Genomic DNA, 22840 nt, shown 5'->3' with positions numbered 1-22840 from the left:
AGGAGCTCTAAACCCACCCTGCACTCCATTAAGTCACAGGAACCTCCTTGGGGAGCTCCTCGGAGGTGCCACACCCCCAGCTGTCCCCCCGATTTAACATTAGCTATTAAATTCTCTCTATAAAATGAAGTCCTGCCCGATGTCTGTCACCTCCCCAGCCCTGCCGTGTGACATCCCGCAACGTCCCCACCTCCCTTTGGAGAACCAGGGATGGATAAAACCCCTCCGAGCTCCGCGGCCGCCGGGCCCGGGACACGGGACAGCCCCGGCCGTGACCTGGAAGGGAAGCGGCGTCACCGGGATCAACTTCCCGGGGCCGCGGAAGGACGGGCGGGGCCGGGATGGGGCTGGCCGGCGGCAGGTACCGGGGCTGGCTGGCCTTGGGTGGGTTTGGGGTGTTTTGGGGTGGGTTCGGGTGGGTTTGGGAGCGGCGCGGGGCCGCGCGTGCCGGGATCCCCCATCCCAAAAGGGCCACAAAGCGACATCCCCGCCCTTCCTGGCTCCCCGTGGGGGGAGATTCGGGGCTGTGGTTGAGGGGATTCAGGATTCCGGATGGAGGTGCCGTGTTTGGGTTTCCTGGCGCTGCCCTGGCGCCTCCACGGGGTTTAAAGCACAGCTGCCACATTAGAAATTTTGAATTTCAGCGTTAATTGTTTTGGCCAAGTTGCTCAGGCCCCGAGGATTTATTTATTTGGCTCACAAAGAGCACAGCACTGTGCTGGTTCGTGCTCCTGAACCTTTGTGGTGCTCACTTGGTGTGAGGCTCAGTGGGGTTGAACCTGGCCCTGAAACGTGAGGCCTGAGGGAGTATTTTATATTTCTATTTTATACACGTTTGTCCTCAGCAGCCTCTTTCTTGTTGGTAAGTGAGGCAATGGGAAGGACAGGGCAGCTTGTGCAAGTGTAAAATGGGAATAATTCCAAAGAAGCCACTGAACAGCCTGGTAAATAATGGGGCAGAGTCGGGAAATCGGGCACCTTTCAGAAAGGTTGGTTTATTCTGGCTTTTCCCCCTCCTGCACTTCCACCCCGGGCATGTGGGAGAGCCTGGGGGTGTTTGGGTCAGTGACCTGAAAAACAGGGATGTGCAGGGAGCAGGGAATGCCGCCTGCAGCTGGGGCATGTTTCCATTATCCATGGGGCTGAAAATGTTTTGTCCGTGTTTGGGTTTTGCTACCAACCAAAACAAAAGCCCAAAGTTCAAATCAAAGGTTCAATGGTGGGGATTTCAGATCAGAGGGGATTTTATAAAAGTCAAGTTTACAGCAGGAGGAACGAAGCTGGGTGGGGAATGTGGCCAGCAGTTAGGGAGACAAAGGGTTTCAGTTCAAGCGGAGACTCAATATTTTGAGTGGATGCATCACCTCTGATGCTGAAGAGTGTTGTGGAAACAGAGCCTTTATCCCTTCCTGTTGGCACCGCCGGAATGCGCGCTTTTGTTCTCTAGATTGCACACGTTCTCAGAAGATAAAAGCGCTATTGAGGCTGGCAGGTGTGGGAAGCCCTTTCCTGCCTCTCCCCTGGGAATCCCGGTGTCCTGCTGGCAGAGGTGCTCGGCCCAGACCCGGCCCTGCAGTGCCAGGGGGAGGTTGGCAGGATGGATCCCGGCTCCGGGCCCTGGGAAGGCTCTGAGGGTCAGCAGCTGGTCCTGGTCCCTGTCCCCAGGGTGCCCCTGGGCACAGAGGGGCAGGACTGGCCCCTCGCTGGGGCCCTGCGCTGCACACCCTGCCCGGGGCTGTCCCTGGGGTTTGGTGACCTCACCACTCACACTCCGTCCCCCTGTCCTGCTCCCTCTGAGTCACTCCTGCTGTCTCTATTTCATTCCAGTTTCCAGTGGTCAGGGTTGGGGTTTTTTTTTTTTTCCCAAAATTGCTCTATTGCAAAATCTCCTGGTGGTTGAAAAGCTGCTTTGTTTAGCTCTGGTTTGGGTTTATTTGCTGGTGTCCCGTTCAGAAATAGCCGGAGCTCAGACGCCTCCGTGCTGGCAGCTCCTTGTGGAGTGAGAGCTGGGTCATACCCTGGGCACTGCTCTGGAATTTCGACCTGGTTTGAAGCACAGGTTCTACCTTGATTCCAAATACTGGCAAGCCCTGTTGCAGCTGTACCCATTTTGTATTTTAGGCTTCAAATGAAATGCGGAGATCCTCTGCCTGAAAAGTTTTCATTTATGAAGAGGAGCAAAGATGCCCTTTGGGTAGCACAGCCTTGACACAGGAGTTTCTCTTCAGAAACCTTAGTTCTGTGTCTCTCAGACTCCCATCACCCAGTTTTCTCTCCTGGTTTTGCTCTGCCCCTGTTTTCCAGGCTGTAGCTGATGCCCAGGCACCCCTGGAATGATGTCGTCACGGACCAATCTCTCTGCTGGGATTCCCAGTAGCAAAGTCAAATATTCCAAGCTCTCCAGCACCGATGATGGATACATTGACCTGCAGGTAAAAAGTGGGGAAGGAAGGTGTAAAACCACAAGGATGGGCAGCCACAGCTCAGCACTGCACAGGCAGCTGCTGCCTGTGCATCTCTGGTGGAGCAGCTGCAGCTCAGAGAGGGACAAAGCCTGGTGGGAGTCAAACCCTCGGCCCTGCCCCTCTGGAAAGCCCAAAGAGCCTTGCTGGGAACAAGACTGGGAGCAGATGTGAAGGGATGGGAGTAAGGGCTGGCTCAGCAGGGTCTCCATGGGCAGAATTCCTCATGGAGGGGCCGTTGCAGAGCCCAGCAGCAGAGCTGCTGCAGCACTTTGCCTCATGTCACCTCTGCCAGCTGTGGGCTCACATCTGTGCTGCAGTGGGAGGGGAGCTGTGCTGGGTTCAGCTGTTCAATTTTTGGGTTTTTCCATCCAGTTCAAGAAGAGCCCACCAAAAATCCCCTACAAGGCCATCGCACTGGCTGTGGTGCTGTTCATGATCGGGACCTTCCTCATCATCATCGGAGCCCTGCTGCTGGCAGGGTACATCAGCGAAGGTGTAAGTGGTTAACGGCACCTCTGGCACCGGTTCTGCACTGTCCTCAAAGCTGCCCTGAGCCCTCATTGACCATCAGGAAACAGCCTCAAGTCGCACCAGGGGAGGTTTAAATTCAAAATTAGGAAAGGTTTGTCATGGAAAGGGTGGGAAAGGCCTGGCACAGCTGCCCAGGGCAGCGGGGGAGTCCCCGTCCCTGGGAGTGTTCAGAACACGGGGATGTGGCACTCGAGGACATGGGTTAGTGGTGACCATGGGGTGGTGCTGGGTCATGGCTGGACTCGATGACCTTAAAGGTCTCTTCCAGACTCAAGGATTCCACGATCCTGTGGTCATGTTCAGTGTAGGAATCCAGAGCCAAAGGACGTGAGCAGGGAATTCATTCCCAGCACAGCCTGGCTGTGCTGGCAGCCCCGCTTCCCTGGCAGCAGAGCTCTTGGATCCCCCAGTCAGCCTGGCTGGAGCAGGCTCAGAGCTGGGCAGGGCATGTCCAGGGAGGGCTGAGTTCCCGGTCCCTGTCCCTGGGGAGGTCACATCGCTGTCCTGGAGAGGCCTCAGCCCGTGCAGATCATGCAGGGAGAGGGCAGGAGCTGCCAGACCCGTGTGGGGCACGGCAGTGCTTCCCCATCTCCCTGTGGCTGTGATCCATGGAAAGGGGATCTGCTCCTGGAGTTGTGGGTGCTCGTTGCCCTGCTCCCTGTGCTGTGTGGGCTCAGGGTACCGTTGGCAGCTCTGTGTTATCTCTGGGGGAGCAGCAGTCCCTGGGCTCTATCAGCAGCGCTCCAGGCACAGATCACTGGGCTCCTGCTCAGCCACGCTCCCAGCCCTGGCTGCAGATCCAGGGGGTCCCTGGCGAAGGACAAGGTCCCTTGAGGGGTTCCTGCAGCAAGGAGGAGATGCCAGGACAGGATTAAAGGCTCAGCCTGACGACAGCTGAGGTATTTCTGATTGAAGATGGGTTTTTATTTCTCAGCTTGCCAGGCCTTGGGGATGGATCACAGGATCATGGGATGGTTTGGGTTCAAAGGACCTCAAAGATCATCTCATTCCAACCCCCACCTTCCCCTAGACCAGGCAGAGTGTGAGAGGGAGGAAAGCCCCTCGTGCAGATCTCACTGCCCTGGGCTCTCTGTCCCTGCAGGAGACCGACCGGGCCATCCCCGTGCTGATCATCGGCATCCTCGTGTTCCTGCCTGGCTTTTACCACCTGCGCATCGCCTACTACGCCTCCAAGGGCTACCGGGGCTACTCCTACGACGACATCCCCGACTTCGATGACTGAGCTGTTAATTAATCCCACTCTAATTAGGTTGGTCAGAGCTGGTAGTTCCCCTGGGCGCCGGGGCCTGGCAGGGCACAGCTGATGCGTGTCCCTCACGCGGCGCCGCTTCCCGGGTTTGAGGTGTTGCAGGTTTTCCAGTTTGGGGGGTGGGGGCTCGAGCACGGAACTGACCAAAAAGGAATCGCAAAGAACTTGGGATTTATGGGATTTTTCCTCTCAGGGTTGCATAATTCCGCTCGCTGGGAAGTTCTTCCTGGGCGAGGCAATTCTTGCAATTTTCCAAAAATAGGTGAGCTGGTTTCAGCAGCAGAGATCCTTGTTTTTTCTGCCAGTGTTTTCTAGAGTTTACTTTAGCTTCCCACGAGATTGTGGTTATTGTTGGGTTACCTTTGCAGACAACCAGAGTTAAACTCTCCTTTAGCTCTCTGTCCATCAGAATGCTTCCAAGCTATGGGTCCTGAGCTTGCCTGGAGTAAATAAAGTCTGATGTGCACGAGAAGGGGAGGGCAGCACTTGCAGGAAGTGGTTTTACACACTGTGCACTTGCTGCACAGCTCCCTGTCAGGCTGACCAAGCCCATTTCCTCACACACACAGTTCTTCCCACGTGAGCTTTCCTCGTGCCACTGCTGCTTTTGGCAAAATCCGCTTGTCCTTCACAAGGGCTCCTGCTGGATTTTGCTTATTATTTGAAACAACCAAATGGATACTGGGAGAAGGATTGGAACCCAGACCAGGACTCGAGTGTCTAAATACCAAAATCTTGGGTTTGGCTAATGTGGGTGTTGGGGACACTTGAATTCCAGCTGTCTGTGTTTTGGAGTCCTTTTGTCCTTGTGTAGATAATTCACTGTGCAGAACTGCCCAGACCAGTGCAAAGAAGTTCCCTGTGTAGTTTGTGCTGCACAAACCCCCTCTGGATTGCTTTGCCAGCTTTGCTGATGTGTCATCCAGGGAAAACAGAGGGATGGCTCCACTGCTGTAGGGTAGAGCCAGCCTCTCCTGAGCTGGGAGTGTCTCGGTGTCCTGGAGAACGAGCAGTGATGCGAGTGGATGCATTCAACATGAATAAAGTTCTGTATTCTCTGTAACCAAAACTTTGTCTTTCCCACCTTCACAGGTGTCAGACTGCACTAAAAGCTGTCCTGGGCTTTAGCTGCTGCTGCCTCCAGCTCCCAGGTGCTGCTGGAGTGAGGGAATGGGGCAGCAGCTCTGGAACAGCCCCACCTGCTCTGGAACAGCTCCCAGCACCCTGGGCCTGCTTTGGGGCAGAGCTGGGATTGCGGCATCAGGGAGGACAATCCCGAGTGCTGGGGTGGGCAGGTGCTGCTGCAGAAGGTCAGGAGTCCCTCCTTGAACCCCAGCCCTGGTTAAACAGCAAAGACCCCGAGCTTGAATTGCTTTGTCTCAGGTCCCAGTATCCCATTCCTTGTGCTGTGCAGGGTCACCCCAGCAGTGTCAGTCTGCACAAAGCACTCCACAAGTCTCACCTGAGCCTCGGATGGGCTGAACGTTCCAGAAGGAGGGGGCAGGAGGGACTGACAGTGCAGGGCAGGCCCATGGAGGTGTCCACAAGAGCAGGGCTGGACAAACACCTCGCTCTGAATGTACTCCTAGAATTGCCTTTTTTTTCCTCCGTCAGTGCTCCAGATTAACCCAAAGCCTGAGCCAAGTTCTTTTTTTAACCTACATCTCGTCCCTCATTTGTGTCAATTCCCCTGTGTGAATCCCAGCGCTGCACTCTGAGGAAGAACTGGTTAAATTCAGGATCTCCCTTTCCGCCTCTGAAGGCACAGCCTGGCACGTTCTCCCCTGCTGCCAGCCCCTGCTGCCAGCCCGGGACAGGGGACAGGGGACACGTGCTGCTGGAGCAGCTAGAATGTGTCAGTTAAAGCTGGGTCTGGCCAGGACAGCGGCTGCTGACATCAAACCACAAACCAGCCTCTCTTAGGGGTCAAGAATGTGGGTTTATTTGGGTTTGGGGAGAGGGGACAGGAAGTGGAAGTTTAGATGGAACAAGCAAAGAGGGAGGGAGAAGATGCAGAAATTTGGGAAGTGGGGGTCACCCAAGTGGGATCAATAAATGTAGAGGACAGCAGAAGAAACTGGACTTTTGATGATTCTTGGGGGCTCCTTCCAACTTAGGGCATTCTGTGACTCTGTGATTCTGAGAACATGCTGATGTTCCTGGAGGAAAGGAATTCATGAATTTATTTTTCTTTGACAGAAGCAAAGTCCTCAGGCAGCAAGCACAGTGGATAAATAAGCAGGGCTGTGTGAGGGATGGCCAGGAGAAAAAGTCCTCTCTACAGGGTTTGGTTTGTATCTAATTGGGGAAAAGAGAAACACTTCTGGGAAAGAAAAAGGGGATTCCGACCTCTGGGAATATGTGTATCCAGAGGACTTCATTCTTCAAGCTGACGTCCAGGTTTTGGGCAGCCCTGACTGACTCCCTGCAGTGAGAGGGAATGGGAAAAGGCCTGGGAAGGAGTTTCTGGTTCTAGAGCAGGGCTGGAATGACAAATCAGGCACTGATGAATGAGGATAATTCTGAATAGCTGTTCCCTTTATGGAGCATCCTCCATTCCGGGCAAGGCAGCTGTCTCAGGGAAAAACAGTCAGCATTTGTAGAGCCTGGTGGGGTGTTACGCACAGAAGCTGTGGAGAAAGAACAGGCAGCCAGATTCCAGGCTTTTCTCTGGTTTGGGAGTGCTTGGATTCGTGTCTCCTCAATGCCATTCTTCGATTGCTGTTGCAGGGTGTAGTTACACAATTAATTACCTGCTTAATTTAACCATGGAGTTACTGGTAAGATTTGGAAATGTGATTTTGGAGTCCTGTGGCCTGAGCTACCAGCAGTGCCAGAGAAATCCTCCTGCTGTGTTCTTCATAAAAGCAAAGATTTTAGTCAATCTCATTATTTTTTTTGAGTGAACAAAGCCATAATTATGCAAAGTACTGTGAAAATGGTGCCATAAACCCTTGAAAGAAGAGGCAGAAGTTGTGCTTTGGAGGTTGTCCAAAGTGGTGAAGGGATGGGGAGGAGTTTCACCAGCCTGGGGATTGTGTGTGAGCCCTGAGTCCAGGGCCCTGAAGGGATCCTCACCCTGTCCTGGGCTCTCAGTTCCTCTCTGCTTGAAGTTCCCCAGCAACGATGACTCTCACTCTGAGGATTTTGCATATTTCCATACACAGATCATGTAAAGAGACATGGAATCGTTAGGTTGGAAAAGAGCTTTAATTAACGTCATTGAGTCCAACCACGAATTCCCAACTGACGCCATTCCCGCTGCAGGGAAGCAGCTGCAGGCTCTGCAGGCCAGTCCTGGGAAAGCAGGTGCAAGTACTCCAGGCAGCGACTTGACTTGTGCCATAGATGTTTTTGGCATCACTGCTGCTCCTCTCTGAGATTCTCCGTGTGCTTGTGCTGCTGGAAGTTCACGGGGTAGGGAGAAGAGCAAAGCCCATCGCTGATCCCGTGGAAACTCGAGGTTGGAACTCCTTGCTCACGTTTTCTCAGCAGTGGTTTCTATTTCCTCTTACTTTTTGGTAACCTCATCCTCGGGGCCTGGCTGTTGTGCCTTTTCCTCTGGTCCTAAAATACGAGCCAGACACAGGTAAGGTGACAAAAGGGGTACCTTTTAAGAGGATCCTCAGCTGGGTGTTGTCCTGTTTGGAAGAGGTGTGAGGAGGCTGGGCTGGGCAGCAGGGCACTGACCTTTAGTCCTGGAAACACTGCAGTAGAAGTTGTGTGAAACAACCCGGAGAGGTTGTCAGGCTACGGCCCCCGGGCTGTAAATACAGCCACGAACCCAGGGCCATGTTTGAGCCAACAGCAAAATGTGCTGCAGCATCTCTGCTGCTTCCCTGGTGCTCATCCTGCAGGAGCACTCAGCCCAGGCCGGGTTTGCTTTCTGTCACCTGCAATTAGCCAAATCCAGCATCACTTTTCACAGAGTCACCGTACAGAAACAGGGATTTGCTGTGGCATAAAAGCCACGTAAAGACCCCTCGGGGCAGGAAGAAATGATTCAGCACAAGGGCTCTGTCCCTGCTCCGGCGATCTGTGCTGTGCCCTGCTCCGAATGAGCTTCTCCGGTGCTCTCCTCCCCCTCGTGCCTGGTCCTTAAAAGTCCCAGACATCAGCCCATTCACGGAGCTGCTCCTCACGCCTCTGCCTCTTCCTGAACCTCGCCTTGAGCCTTCTCCTGGCCCTTCCCTTGGGGTGTTTGTCCTGCTCTTCGCGAGATCTCTGCCCTGAAAGCACCTCCAGGTCTCCGGGGCTGATCCTGCCTTCCCAGGTGGCCTCTCCCCGTTGCTGTCCTCGGGAGCTGCATCCCTTCAGCAGGTAAGGAACACCACCCAGCCCTCGGATCGCTCTCAGGTTTCCCCCTCCCAGCTCGGGGCAGTCCTGCCTTCACTTCTGCCTTCTCAACCTGGTGAAAAGAAACCATTTTTGCCATTCTCCCAGGGCTCTGTGTTGACCCAGCCGTGCTTCCCTGCTCCTGTGTGGGACGTGGATGTGCACAAGCACAGCAGTTCCTCTCCCTTTCCTGAGTACAAAAGCAGCTTGAGGTTTTTTAGGAATGCTGGATTTGACTAAAAATAGTCCAGACAGTCCAGCAAGGCCGTGGCAGATTCCTGCCTCCCAAGAGAGGCAGGCGGAGCCAAGGGTCGTGGGGGGAAAAACTCAATTGTGGATTAGAAATTATTGTTTCCAATTGATTTAATTGACTGGTTTGCTGCTCTGAGCTCAGAAAGACCTTGGTTTGTGCTGGTTCAGGACCTGTCACCCTGAGGCCTTTCCTTCCCTGTTTTCTCCATGTTTAGGAAGGTGTTAAGAAACTGCTTTTAATCGGAAGCAAGGCAATTATGGAGAGCTCTGTTTGTGGCCTGCATGGACAGAGCTTTCTTCTGATAGGAATCAGGAAGTTACATTTCCTTCCTCCACACTGTACTTGGGTTGGATTCTGAGCCATGCTGTCCTCATCCCTGGGGCAGCACAAAGGCTGCTCTGGGAGCTCACAGATCCACGAGATTCATGCACAGCTTTTCCAGCTCTGCAGTTACAGAGAGGAACAAAACTGTGATGAATCTTCTTTGAGAGGACTTCCAGCTCCTGTGAAACAGCAGGTTTGGCACTGAAGCAAAAGTTCTGTGGAGGAATCACCATTTCATCCCAGGCTGTTACAGCAAAGGCCAACAAATCCACTAGTCACCACTAATTAATTTTATTTTGAAATATTTACTCAGGCTGAAGTAGTAGCCGCTCTGAAGTATTTAAAGGATTAGCTGCCTGCTAGTCTTTCATGCCTGCAACCACTTATTTAAGCTGTTGCTGCAAATCATGCTGTTAACCTGTCATGAGAGGTTTTAACCTTCCTTCCCTTGTCAGTGGGAAATGCCTGGTGCAGATGGTCCTGCTGATGTGACAGTGAGAAATTAAACATCCAGTCAGGTCCTCTGGGCTCTCTCCCCAGCTTCTTCAAGGAGGGGCAAGACAGAAAATGAATACAGTGATAATTGTCTACATCAGGGTGTTGCAAAGCCTACGGAGGGGCTGTGAGGAGTTCTGGGAACATGAGCTGGTTGGAAATGCATCCCAAAAGCCTCTGTGCTGTTACCAGGGCAAATAATTCCTCTCCCCCCTGCTGGCCTGCCAGCACCAGCAGCTCCAATGCTCAGCCCTCCAGCCTGGCGTTCCCTTGCATTGGTCAGACCGTGCTGTGCTGGGTTTAATGCAGGTGGGCAAACCACAGGACCCAAACCCGCTGCCCAGGGAGAGTTCAGTCATGCAGGGGCATCAGTTTCTGAGCTAAAGCCATGTGTAGCAAAGGAAATGTCCTGGATCTAGAACAAATCCTCGAAGAATACTGAGAACTCACCTCAGCAGGGATTATTTCTTACTCTCAGGCACGTGTTCAGTGTAAAAGGGAAAGATTGCAGGTCCTTAAACCTACAAATACTAATTAGCATCACCATGTAACTTTCTAGCAGCTTTCATTAATGTGTCATTAGAAGAAGCCTGTCAGCTCCTATAATCCTCATTTTTCTTGTCTCTCAGCACTAACAGTCCATATCACAGCATGGCCTCTTCCCTGCTATTTTGGGTGGTTCTTTTCCAGACAAATGCCTTATTTTCTCTGTATTTGATACTGGAGGTCAAGTGAATCCTCTCTGCCTTTTATTGCACCAGAACAGAGGCAGGATTGTAACACGGCCAGTGCAAATGCGTGCCTAAAAATAAACCAGTAGATGGTCTCCAACTTCAAACACAAAAAGTGTATTTGTAGAGGTCTCTCTTTGTTGCACGACTGCATTTCAGATCACTGAGGAGACACTTCAAAGTTCAGCTCACAAACAGCTCATGGTTTAATCCTCCCTGCCAAACAAAGGCGACTCTTTGACTGGATCCGTGGTCGGCTGCCACACTGAGCCCTGGATCATCCCTGGAGCAGGGGCAGTGCCTCCCACCCTGGCCACGGGCCCGGGGCTGCAGAGGGACAGGCAGGCCCACAGCCCTTCTCCCACCTGCACTGGAAACAATTCAACAGTGGCAGGAGGGCCCAGAGCTCGCAGAACACCTCAGTGACACCGTTTGGCATCAATTAAGAATAGCAGAGAGGTGGCACTTAAGGCAGGGAAGGGGTTAACCAACGGGCAATTTTTGGGGGAGAAGTTGGAGTTCATTGTTCCAGGCTCTCTGTGGATTTCTTTTTTGTCCTTTCATCTCTGATTCTTGGTTCTTATCACAAAAGGGGTTGCTAGTCCTTGTTCTTTCTGTTTTTATTTGGCCTGTGACCCTTTCAGGGCATGGCCTGTGCCTTCACCTGTGAGCAGGAGCACAGAGGGAAAGCTGTGCTGGGAGGGAACTATAAATAGAGAGCGGGCCAGCCCTGTGGCATCTGTGCTGCTATAATTGCCTGCTCTGCACTCCTGTGACAAGCCTTGCTTCAGCTGTCAGGGCAAGGAGGAACTGCAGAGTGTTTCCACAGCCAGTTCCAGTGCTGGACCTGCCTGTGGAACTCTGCTTTGGGCCCAGTTCTCCCTCTGCCCCCAGGAGTTCTGCTTTTTCTCTGTGTGAGTGACCGTTCCTGGCGTCTGCCCAGCAGGATTCGGGCAGTTCAGTTTCAGGAGCTGCTTTGTAGAGGGCTGGTGGTCTAACTCGTGCCTCAGCACCACTCTTGTTTATTCTGCCTTTTGCCCCTTGCTGGAGAAGGCCGATGTGTTTGTGTCACTCCTGATGTCACTGTGTGGTTTCGTTGCTATGTGCTCACACGAGGGATTAAATGAGTCACGGGGTAAAAGTGACCCAAGCCCATCCTTCCTCTCTGAGGATGTTCTTTGGGAAGGACTTGCAAGTGGGTTACACCAGGGACTGTGTTTCTGCTCTCCCTTCTCTGCTGAGGGATGAGTAAGCAGCCACGAGGCGCTGCTGCCTGTGCTTTGCAGAGTAAAGGACCTTCCCTTGAACTCCCAGTGCAGGTGGCTCAAGAAAACCTCTTTTATTCTGTGCTATAAAATTCCTCTAATGGACTTTAAAATGACTTTGTGCACCATGTCCACCCCATTTTGGAAGTAGTTTAAGTGGGAATGAGTTGCTCTGGCCCTGCTTATCCACATCTGTCCACAGCAGCTGCTCTTTATTGCCAGAGCTTTGAACAGCCACACCTGAATGTGACACAAGGTGACAAATCCCAGCTTGTCTCCCCCTTGGAGACCATCCCTGCAGATGCCTCAGGCTTCATCCGATGGGAGAAGATCTAATGCAACAGAACTCCAGGGTGAGAGTGCCCAGGAGAGCAAAACCATGGGGAGCTGTCAGCCCCAGGCTCCCGCCGTGGCTCTGCTGTTGCCCTGACACCTCCGAGTGGGGAGATGTGGCTCCAGCGACTCAGCATTTTGACAAGGAGAGCCTGGCAGCAGAAGAGACCAGGGAGGACAAATGCATGCTGCTTTCCTAGCCCCTCCTGCTCCCACTCTTCCCAGGATTTAAGGGCTCTCAGCTCATTTCAGGGGCTGTGCTTTCAGGAAGCAGACTGGGGATGAACTCGAGGTGACTCAGCCCATCTCCTCCTCCTCCTGCCAAACACCGGCTTTGCCCCTGACTCAGCAAGTGAAATCTCATTTCTTTGGTACAGCCCTGAGGTACCAGACAGAACAGCATCAAGAAAATTGCCTCCTCCTCCAGAGCACAGGCTGTCCAGCTGAGTTAGTGTCACGGGGAGCGCTCTGCAGCACTCTCCCTGCCCTGTATTCCTGACAGCTTGGGATGAATATCCCATGGCCAGCATGGCTTGAGCAACACTACAGGGAGAAGCAGAGGGACTTGTCCTGGGTTGTTTGTACTCTCCTGGCTTGTTTGTACTGTGCTGGTTTGTTTGTACTCTCCTGGCTGCCACAACTTCGTCTCCACTTAGAAAATACTTTGCAAACCCAAAGCTGAAGGAAGGTCCCCTCTCTCCAAAAGCTGCCAGAGGGGAAACCATCATGAGAGGACCAGCAGGGATCCAACAGTTCTGCAACCACGCAGATCTCCTCTCCTGCTCACCTATTGATTTGTTCATTCTGTGAATTCAGACCGCTGTCACTTTGCAGGCGCTGCTGTTCCTCCCCTGCTATCGCAGGCACAGCAGGGGCTCTGCCCTGTGGATCGCTGGCTGGAGCCTCCGTAATCTGAGTACTTGGCCTGAGATCCTTGGACCAAAAGCCCTCTTTGCTACCAAGAGCACTTTGCACTAATTAAACTTCATAAGATTCTTCCTGCCTCCATTTTGCAGATGACAAACCGGAGGGCTGAGCTCGGCTGACAGAGCCGATATCGGTTCTGAGAAAGAAACACATTTTTTCTGACTTGATTTCCACCTAACATTGGGGGGAGCAGAAAGTCATGGCTGTCCCTGAGATAACGAGAAATCCCTGTGGGTCGGGAGCCTGGTTTCCCACCAGGTGTTGTAGATGGCGTTTTAACCAAGGGCTGTTCACACTCGCTTTCCTCACCTCACAAAGTGAAACTCAGGGTCTGCCCAGCTCTTCCCCTCGGTTACCACTCCATATTCCAGAGGGAAAAGCAAAAACATCACTGTTGGTGAGTTGTTAACATTTTTTTGCCTTATTTGGGGGAGTTTTCACTCACCTCTTAGGCCGCTGTTGAAATACCAGGCGTTTCATTTTTATTTTGTCTAATCCAGTGAAAGATATTCCTGTTATCCATACACAGGAATGCTGGGTTCTTCTTAATTGCTGGACTCCATCTGTGGGATTCACATAAAATATTGTTAATCTGATGCAAGGCAAGCTAATTTTTTTAAAATTTTCTTTTTTTATGTTGTAAAAACCAAACTCAAAACACACCAAGGAAACAGGATTGGAAACGAGCTATGGATGCCAGACCCAAACCCATTTTAGAATCACAGGATGGTTTGGGTCCATTGGAAGGCCCTTGAAGACCATTTCATTCCACCCCCCTGCCAAGGGCGAGGATGCCATTCACTAGATACCATCCCTGCATGTGAAGTTTTGATTTGGTCTTTTGGACATCCTGTGCTCAGATCAATGATTCACATCCCACCCGAGACACCACTTGGATTTAAAATGGAAATTTTGAGTAAGAGACGCCAGCCAAAAACATTTCAGCATTTAAATTTATGCCAGTAACGTCCATGCTGCATCTGAGGAAAACCCTGACCTGCAGTCCTTGTCTTCCCATTTGATCCACACACAGAGCCATGAAGAAACAACCAAAATAAAGCTGGGGAATGTCCTCAGTAAAGGTTCCTTGGGCTGTTGTGATAGCACGGTGTCCCTGGCTCTGCAGAAGGACACACAGCCTGGGGGGAGGCTCGACGAGGCCCCACAAAATCTCCTTGTGGAGACTTTTAGCTCCACGTGGGCACGATCTCCTCACAAAAGCCCATCCCTGCTCATGGGCTGTGGTGGGGCTGGCAGAGCTCCCACAGCTCCCAGTGCCCAGGAACCCCCTCATCGTTACTACCAGGATCAGTTAACACCGGAATATTTATCCTGCAGGATGCGAGCAACATGATGGGTGCAAAGCAAGGGAGGAGCTGGGACCTCGGAAAGCCAGTCTTACAGGAACTTAGGCTAGTTAGGACAGTTCCAGGAGACATTTAGGTTTTATATTTTTGACAGACAGGTATTTCACACTGGATGAAGTGGGAAGGGTGGCATAAGCCTTCTCTAGGGACTAACTGGATGCAGCAACACCTCACCTGTTCAGGTAAGTCCCTGAGTGAGCTTTGAGGAGCTCAGGAAATCTAGACAAGATGTAGGATAGAGGAGAAAACAAAGGGAATGCGTGTCCTTTCAGATCTCAAAGGTCTGCACACCAAATGATTGATGAGTGCTAATTTCTGCTGCTGCGTTGTCACGAAGGACGTGCACATCCCATGGCTCCAATTCTTCCAGCTTTTTTATGGACCTGTGAGTCATTCAGGCAGGGAGCGATTGAATGTTTAGATAAATTCCTCAGGGTTCTTCACCACATTTTAATAACACAAAGGATATATGCCAATAATCCCAGTGAAATTATTTCTGCTTCTGTAGCAGGACAGTGTGATGGCATAAGATGGGCTCTGGCTTCCTGAACAAGGGAAATACCAGGGAATTTTCTCAAACTTTGCAGCATGGGAGGCCACCTGGGAAGGAATTTATCAATTTAAGATGAAAAAGGACTGAAAAAGGCTTTCCTGGGTTTGAGTCCATGGTTTTGGGGGGTCTAGCTGTGTCAAATTCAATTCTTGGAGCACTAAATCCACCTTTATCATCCTTCCCCTGCTTGTTCTTGGGATTATCATGACCCTGAGGTCTTTATCTGTTACATTTCAATGTGCCTGATGTGTTTTAACTCCCCTCCTGCAGATCTCTCGCTGCATCACCTGTATTCCCCTCTGCCATCTTTCACCTGGGGAGGGCAGGCTGGAAAATTGTAACACTCAGAAATAAAATAAACAGAGCCGTGTCCCTGTCCCTGATTCTGAACACAGGGAGGCCTTGCAGGGAGACTGAGCACGCACGATCCGTCTTCCTGCACAAACTCCTGTCAACAGCAAAACTGCTGCAGCCTCAATCAATCTGGCATTACAAAAACGTCCCTCCCGTCACAGCCCCATGCTCCCCCACCCTGACAAACAAAGGCTTTCAACGTTTAAAAGCTGCACTAAAGTCTATGTCTGTGTTTGGGATAAGGCCAGGTATTGAATAATGCCGAGGGATCGATATCCACAATCAAGCGTTGTGCCTTAGCCCTGCCCTATACAGTTCTCCGTACGTCTCACTGGAAAACCTTTTAGGAACTTAACCAGCAGAGTATTGCAGTGAACGTGGGAAAAAATATGCCCGAGGATAAGCACAAATGCTCCAGAGGCCTCACAGGGTTTCTTGTCTTAAAGTAAGCTCCTGGGTTTTAATGGGATCGGCTGAAACCCTCTTTATGGGGCAGCAGGAGGGAAGGGGTTGGGCAGCTGTGAACAAACACCCCGCCAACATTCCCGGTTGCCAAACACTGCGCAAACAGCAACGTTTGAAGCAAGGACCCGGAAGATCAACAGAGAATTGCAGGTCTGGGTGAAACTGCTGCAATGGGGTCCAATTAGTGCCAGGGGTCTGGGGAGCACTTTCCCATCGACTCGGGACTGCACCTTAATCAAATAACAGCAGGGCTGGGGGAGAAAGCCCAGCATGGGTCAGTATCTCCTCAAGGACAGCCGGGATAAGGGAGCAGGGTGGGGGTGTGAGGAGAAAGGGCAGGAATCAGCTGCAGGGGCTCGGCCCCGGCTGCCCAGAACAGCCCTGAGCAAGGGAAGCACCCAGGAGCTGATGTGTCTGAGAACTGCACGTTCTGGGAAGGGCAGGACACAAATTAAAGTGAGTTAACGTTGTCAGAAGCCATTAGGAATGTCAGATGTTGCCGAGAGGGACGTGAGAGAGGCAGCGTCCAGCGCTGGGTGCCGCAGATGTCAGTGGTGCCTGAAAACACCCCGCTCTCGGGGCTGGGGGGGATTTGTCACGTTTGTGTCACATTTGTCCCAGCCCCCACCAGAAAACTGGAAATCTCAGAGAAGTGGGATTGTGGGACGAGGATGGATGTGGTGGAGGTGTCATCTTTTGGGGGACTCAGCTTAGCCTCCGCTAGTACAACAGGGGAGGTTTAGGTTGGAGGAATTTCTTCACAGAAAGGGTGATTAGACATTGTAATGGTCTGCCCAGGGAGGTGGTGGTGTTACCAACCCTGGAGGTGTTCAAGGAATGACTGGATGTGGCACTCAGTGCTCCAGTCTGGTTGGGATGGTGGTGATTGGTCACAGGCTGGACTCAACCTCAGAGGTCTTTTCCAAACTAAATGATTCTGTGATTCTTTTGTTCCTCCCTAAACTCACTCTCCTATTGTAAAAGTTGGATCTTCCCTAAAAGATAATAATAAAAAAAAAAAATAAAAATCCAAAAAGAAACCACAAAGCCCCAAGAGGGCCAGGGCCGGGGGCACCAAGAGAGCATGTTTTCCTAGGGGCTGGAAGGGACCCCCAGCTGAGGAGCCCAAGGGGCTTTACCTGGGGACCTCATCAATATCCATCAATACCTGCAGGCATGTGTCAGAGGTGGAGCAGGCTCTGCTCCCTGGGGCCCAGCAACGGGACAAGAGGCAACAGGCAGAAAATGACGCACGGAAAGTTCCACCTGAACACGAGGAAGAACTTTCCTGTGTGGGTGACCAAGCACCGATTCCTATAATCAAAATAATAGAATAACATAATCTCCTGTGCTGGAAGGGACCCATCAGGACCACAACTCCCAGCCCTGCACATCCCAACAATCCCACCATGTTCCTGAGAGCATTGTCCCAACGCTCCTGGAGCTCTGCCATCCCTGGCACCAGAACCATTCCCTGGGGAGCCTGTTCAGTGCTCCACTGCCCAGAGAGGCTGTGGAGTCTCCCTCACCGAGGATATTCCAGACCCGCCTGGACACACTCCTGCGCCATGTGCTCCGGGATGCCCCTGCCTGAGCAGGGAGGCTGGACCAGATGCCCCACTGCGGTCCCTCCAACTTGACCCATCCTTGACTGTGCGATTTGTGTCTTTCCTGGATAAACCGTTACCATGTCCCTGCAGCCGGAGGTTTCTCCCTCAGGGAACACGAGGCTGCTTCCCCCGCCGAGCGCCGGGGCCGCCATGGCAGCCGAGTCCTGAGGGAGCGGGGCCGAGGCCGCGCCATCTTGTCGGGGGCGGAGCGGGGCCCGTCCCGCCCCGTGCTCTGCCTGCCGGGGCCGTCCGGCCCCGCCGCACTCGCCGCGGAGACCGAGGGGAGCGGAGCCGCAGCCCCCAGCGCCATTGCCGCCCTCAGCCCGCCATGGCAGGTGAGCCCGTCCTCCTCCTCCTCCTCCTCCTCCCGCCGCCGCCCGCCCTGAGGGAGCAGCCCCGCGGCGCTTCCCCGCCGCGCTCTCCCCTCAGCGCTCTTCCTTCAGCGTTCTCTCCGCCGCGCTCTGCCTTCAGCGCTTTCGCCTCGGCGCTCGCCCCCCAGCCTCCCGCCCGCTGTCACCTCCATGCCGGCCCCCCATCCCCGCACACCCGCGGCTCGCCCCTCGCTGCCGCGGGCCGGAGGGTCGCGGCTCCCCGCAGCCTCCACCATGTTACCCGGCCGCGGTTCACCTTGGCCGCGCGGCTCCCGCGCCGTCCGCACCTCTCCTCCTCTCCTCTCCTCTCCTCTCCTCTCCTCTCCTCTCCTCCTCTCCTCTCCTCTCCTCTCCTCTCCTCCTCTCCCTTTTATTCCGCATTAGTGGATTAAATAAACCCTTCCCTGTGCTCCGTGCCGGCGTCCTCTGGCTCGGCATCATCTCCCTGGGATGGGGAAGGGGCGCGGGGGGTGGCCGGGGTGGCACCTGCGGCGGGGTCACCTGCCCGGCGAGCAGGACCAGGCGGGCATCCATCCCTGGGGTGCGGTCTTTTCTCTGTACCGCTGAGGTCATTATTTTTTAAATTTTTTTTTTCCCCTTTAATCTGAAACAAAATGGGTGGCAGAGCCTTAAGCTTGTAGATGGGATGGAGAAATGCAGGTTAATTCTCGCCTGGTCCTGAAGGGGTGGCCTCGCTCTTTCCTGATCCCGTTCTCGTGATACGCTTTAAAGCTTCCCCCCCCCCCCCCCCCCCCCTTTTTAGATTATTTATTTGCCTTTTTTTTTTTCTTTTTCAGTGCACATCGAGGCAGTAAATATTTCTGTTTTCTGGTTTTAACTTGCAAGCCCCGTTCGATATCGTGTGTGGTTTTCTTTTGTTTTAAGGTACATTTTGGGTAGAAAGAAGTGATGTAGGTAGCGCAGAAAAATGCCCGAACAAAGCTTGTTGCAAGCCTATTAGGCTTCCTAGAATAAGGACTAACCACTATTATCCATTACTGTTATTAGTGACTTTTGCCTTTTTCCATAAAAGCTGGGAATGAGGCAGAGGCTTTACAATTTCATTCCCATCCCTTCATTTTGGAGCCGTCGTTGTTATTTTGTACCCTGGGAAGAGCAGCCCTTGAGGCAGTTTGGGGCTCCCCTCGCCAGGTGAGTGCAGACTGGGCTGACCCCAAAGGCAGCAGCAGAGCCAGTGGAAGATTCTGGCAGGGAAGGGAAATCCCCAGAGGTGTTTAAGACAAGGTGAAGACCTGGCCTGTTAATTTTTTCCGCCTTGTCATTTCCCACATGCGGCCGACTCTTGGTGTGAGTTCAGTGCCAGGTAGATGCCAGGCTCCCTGTTGCTGATGAGCTTTATTTTTCAATAAAAACATTAAATGCTCTGTATCCACAGGGAGCTTAATATGTCTGTGTATCCTCACTGCAGCATAGTGCTGCCAGTCTTGAGCAAGCTTTAAATACCCAGTTTAAGCTCAAAAAAAAGGGTGGTTTGGGTAGTGTTTTTGCTGGCAGGTGGAGTTTGCTGCAGGCTGTGAAACGAAGTGGAGAAGCAGCACAAATGCTGGAGTGATGGGCTGCACAGACTTAACTGCACACCTTGGTCTACCAGGTGATTTCAGTGTAGATAAAGGATTATTGCAACAAGTAGCTCAGGTTAGCAAACTGGAAAATAATCCCTGAGATATGTGGAACAATGGGATTAGTAGTTGACGAGCTCTTGCACCCCTACTCCTAGCTCCCAGTCATGATCCAGATAGCTTGAAATTAGAGCAGTGTTAATGTGGAGATGCACTGAAACAAATTCAACCTTGGGCCAGGGAGGAGGTTAAACAAGCCCTGAGATTTTAATCATGGATTTAAACGAGCATTTGGCTTAGTAAAGATGCAGGAGGACTTGAAAATGTGTTGTCAGAGCCCTGGGGACAAGAGGAGTTCGAGCTGGGGTTCTCGAGGGTGGGTTGTGCTCCTGCTGTGCCTTAACGGGCCGAATTCGAATGGTTTAAGATCCCTCCCAGGGCTGTAAACCCTGCCCTGAGGCAGGCTTGGCTTTGCTGATCTCTCTGGAAGCACACGGCTCTCAGGAGATGGAAGGAGCAGGATGGGAATCAGGTCCTCAGAGCACGGGTCTGTTGCTTCTTCTGCATTTTCAGCATGGAAACAAATCGGAAGGAAAAGCAGCTTCTCAAACAGTGGGAGGGTTTGGGCTGCAGGTTGATGGGCGTTTCCTTGGGTGACAGCAGCAATTTAAGCAGCTCTCATCCCTCGAAGCCTGGCAGTGTCCCCTGGGTGCTGGGACCCCCGGAGGGATGGCAGCTCAGTCAGGGGTTAGCCCACAAAAGCCTTGTGTTTCTATGGCAGCCCGATCTGTTCAGGGAATTTTTGTGCTCTCTGCCCTCCCTGAGCCCAGGTGGACCTGAGTGTACCTGCCTAAGTCCTTACTGGGTGGTGTGTGGGTGTATGGCTTTTTAAAGGTTGCTAATGTGAGAATTTCTGAGGTCCAGTCTAACAGGGAGTTGAATTCCATTGGAGAAATAGAAACGATTTCTTTGTTGGTATTACTTGGTTGGAGACTTCTTCAGAGGAAGCTTGAAATAATGGCAGCGTTTGAGGGTTGGTTTTTTCCTAACAGAAAACTTTGTGGAATTCCCCCTCATTTGTTTAGGAGAACCTGTAAAACATACTGCATTGGTATGCTGTTCCTATTTCAAATGGTTTTTAAATTAAACCAGGTAGAGTTTTTTTGTCTTTCATTCTGTCAGTATGTTTGGGGTTTTGTTTCTTCCTGGTGTAGCCAAATCTGCCAACTTCCCCAGTACGATGGACTGTCCCGTGGGGCTGTGACCTGGCTTTGTTGTGTTGTGTAAGTTGACTGGAGACCATTGACAGGAAAATGGGTGAGGCTTCAGGCATTGTCACTATGGATTCCTCCAGAAGTGGCTGCTAAGCTGCTCTCGTGACTGGTCTGAACTGCAGCAATTAGACTTTTAAACTTCTCCTGCTCCCGGAGGGCAGGGGAGGGCAGCAGGCACACCCTGGGACCTGTTCCTGCCACGAACTGGCGTCCTGTGCAAGGTGGTACTTGGAAGGTGATAGAGTCCTGGAATGGTTTGGGTTGGAAGGGACCTCAGAGTGCCAGTGCCACCCTCTGCCATGGGCAGGGACACTTCCCACTATCCCAGATTGTTCCAAGCCCCATCTAGGCTGGCCCTGGACTCTTCCAGGGATCCGGGGGCAGCCACAGCTGCTCTGGGCACCCTGTGCCAGGGCCTCAGCACCGTCCCAGGGAAGGATTTCTTCCTGAGAAGATGTTGTCCTGCTGTAGCTGCTCCTTTCAATGTCTTCGTGTGAACCACGTAAGAAATCTCAAGCCCCAGAAGTTTCTGTAGGGCCGTTTCTTCAATAGATTTATTTTACTTCCAAACACTTCTTTATGTGTTTATCCTTACAGGAGAAAATGCAGATGGCTGCACACAACCTTTCTACTCCCATTGGAGCTGATGGTTTATATGTTGCTGCAAAATCTATTTATATCAAGTGTTATTTATGAAGCCTCGGTGGTCATGACATGGCCTGACAACAGTTACCGTGGGGGTTATTTTACTTAAAAGCTGCAGGAAGACAATATTGACAGTCAGGATGAGTAAGAGATGTGCGTCCTGATGTAGTGAAGGCAGGAATAAAATAAATCATTACAAATGAAACTTCTTGCTGTGTTCTCCAGCCTTCCGGGGGTGAAGTGTGTTCAGACACTGCCAGCTTCGTGGGGTGCACTAAATATTTCTGTCAGTACTTGGGAGCACATTTGCTTTATGGGCAAATGTTTTTAGTTGTTATGAGCTGTCTCAGGACAGGGTTTCTTTGATGGCAGGAAAGAAATCTGATGATATTTGGCTGTTTTCAGGTTATGGGAAGGAAATACTTGCTGTCTGAATGTTTTTCTGTTGGAGATGAATCTAAATGGGGATTTCTTGCCATGGTAATTTGGCCATGAAAGAAGCAGAGCTACTTCCTTGGAAAGGCAGTTGGGGTGTTGAGACATCGCTGGCACTTGGTGGGGAAAGGGAGGAGGAGGGAGAACTGGACTTGTAGTTCAGAAGTCTCCTGTTGTAATTTTATTCCGTGCACTCGGCATCAGTCTTGGCCATTCCTGTTGCCGAACAGCAGCGGGAACGCGTGTGGCATCGGCAACGCCGCGTGCCTGGCGGTGCACGACGCGACTCCCTGGCCTCTAACGCAGTTCTCCAGAGGGCTGGGGAGCCGAGTTTGTGGTCCCGAATGTTGTCACCAGCCCCTAAGTAGTGAGTCACCCTCACCCTGGGCTGAGGAGCCGAGTTTGTGGTCGTGAATGTTGTCACCAGCCCCTAAGTAGTGAGTCACCCTTGCCCTGGGAGCTGTGCCTCTTCCCCTGGCTGTGCTGGGGTCCCGGGGCTGGGTTGGGCTCTTGGGCTTTGAGAGCTCCGGGATGGTTTTGGGAAGGATGAATTGGCCGTGAGGTCCCAGCCAGGCTGTGCCCAGGGGGTCTCAAAGCATTCTTTGGGTGTCGAGCTCCAGGATGGTTTTGGGAAGGATGAATTGGCCGTGAGGTCCCAGCCAGACTGTGCCCAGGGGGTCCCAAAGCATTCTTTGGGTGTCGAGCTCCAGGATGGTTTTGGGCAGGATGAATTGGCCGCGAGGTCCCAGCCAGACTGTGCCCCGGGGGTCTCAAAGCACTCTTTGGGTGTCTCCCTCCTGCGTTGTGGGAGTGGATTGAAATGCTCTCTGTTCCCATCCCACAGCTCCATTTGATTATTTGCTGAGGAATGGCTGGGCTTGAGGTAACTGTAAAACTAGTATTTTAATGAGTTTATAATTAGCAATTCAATTATCTGAATCTCCCTGTGTCTCAGTTCTCAGGCCAGAAGATGCAAGTGCTGGGTAAGGAGGGGATGAGGGCAGGGAGTGCGCTTAACATCCAGGTGTCTGCCCTTACTTAATTTATTTTAATATTACTTTTAAATAGCAGCTTCAAGAGCGAATATACTTTATCCTATTTCGGTGAAAGGGAATTTCCAGAGTTCCTTCTCAACACATTCAGGCAACCAGAACATTTTATTCTTTCCCCAAAGCCTACGTTACTAAGCAGTAATAAATTCATGTGTCTTGATAAGAGTGTCCCAGGCACCTTGGGGGGTGGCATGGCTGCATTTTA

At 52.2% G+C, this 22840-nt stretch overlaps 2 protein-coding genes and 1 long non-coding RNA gene across 6 annotated transcripts in view; 2 read left to right on the top strand and 1 right to left on the bottom strand.

Moving 5' to 3' along the window:
* Positions 1-264: 264 nt before the first annotated feature.
* On the top strand, positions 265-5927 carry TMEM230 (transmembrane protein 230). Of its 3 annotated transcripts, XM_039564466.1 has the most exons (5): positions 265-361; positions 2305-2432; positions 2838-2960; positions 4099-4266; positions 5359-5927. In XM_039564466.1, exons 2-4 carry the CDS (start codon positions 2334-2336, stop codon positions 4237-4239), a joined length of 363 nt encoding a protein of 120 aa, XP_039420400.1. In that variant the 5' UTR covers positions 265-361; positions 2305-2333; the 3' UTR covers positions 4240-4266; positions 5359-5927. The 3 variants fall into 3 exon arrangements, with proteins under 3 accessions (XP_039420400.1, XP_039420398.1, XP_039420399.1); XM_039564464.1 differs by lacking the exon at positions 5359-5927 and having other exon boundaries at positions 4099-5335; XM_039564465.1 differs by lacking the exon at positions 5359-5927 and having other exon boundaries at positions 339-384; positions 4099-5335.
* A 258-nt stretch (positions 5928-6185) lies between these two features.
* LOC104683757 lies at positions 6186-17482 on the bottom strand. 2 transcript variants are annotated; one of them, XR_750842.4, is made up of 3 exons: positions 17198-17482; positions 13375-13492; positions 6186-7833 (listed from the first exon to the last, which is right to left on the bottom strand). It is a non-coding gene; the product is annotated as an uncharacterized LOC104683757 (long non-coding RNA). The 2 variants fall into 2 exon arrangements; XR_002043528.3 differs by having other exon boundaries at positions 17356-17482.
* Positions 17483-17522: 40 nt separating this feature from the next.
* Positions 17523-22840, top strand: part of SLC23A2 (solute carrier family 23 member 2) — a 52242-nt gene continuing 46924 nt past the window's right edge. Inside the window, exon 1 of the mRNA XM_039564462.1 lies at positions 17523-17613. The gene's annotated coding sequence lies outside the window, so the exon portion shown is untranslated. The remainder of the gene's footprint in view (positions 17614-22840) is intronic.

The sequence above is a fragment of the Corvus cornix genome, chromosome 22 (genome assembly GCF_000738735.6).
Source record: "Corvus cornix cornix isolate S_Up_H32 chromosome 22, ASM73873v5, whole genome shotgun sequence".
In the NCBI taxonomy this organism is placed as follows: domain Eukaryota; kingdom Metazoa; phylum Chordata; class Aves; order Passeriformes; family Corvidae; genus Corvus; species Corvus cornix.
This window is presented reverse-complemented; position numbering and strand designations above follow the sequence as displayed.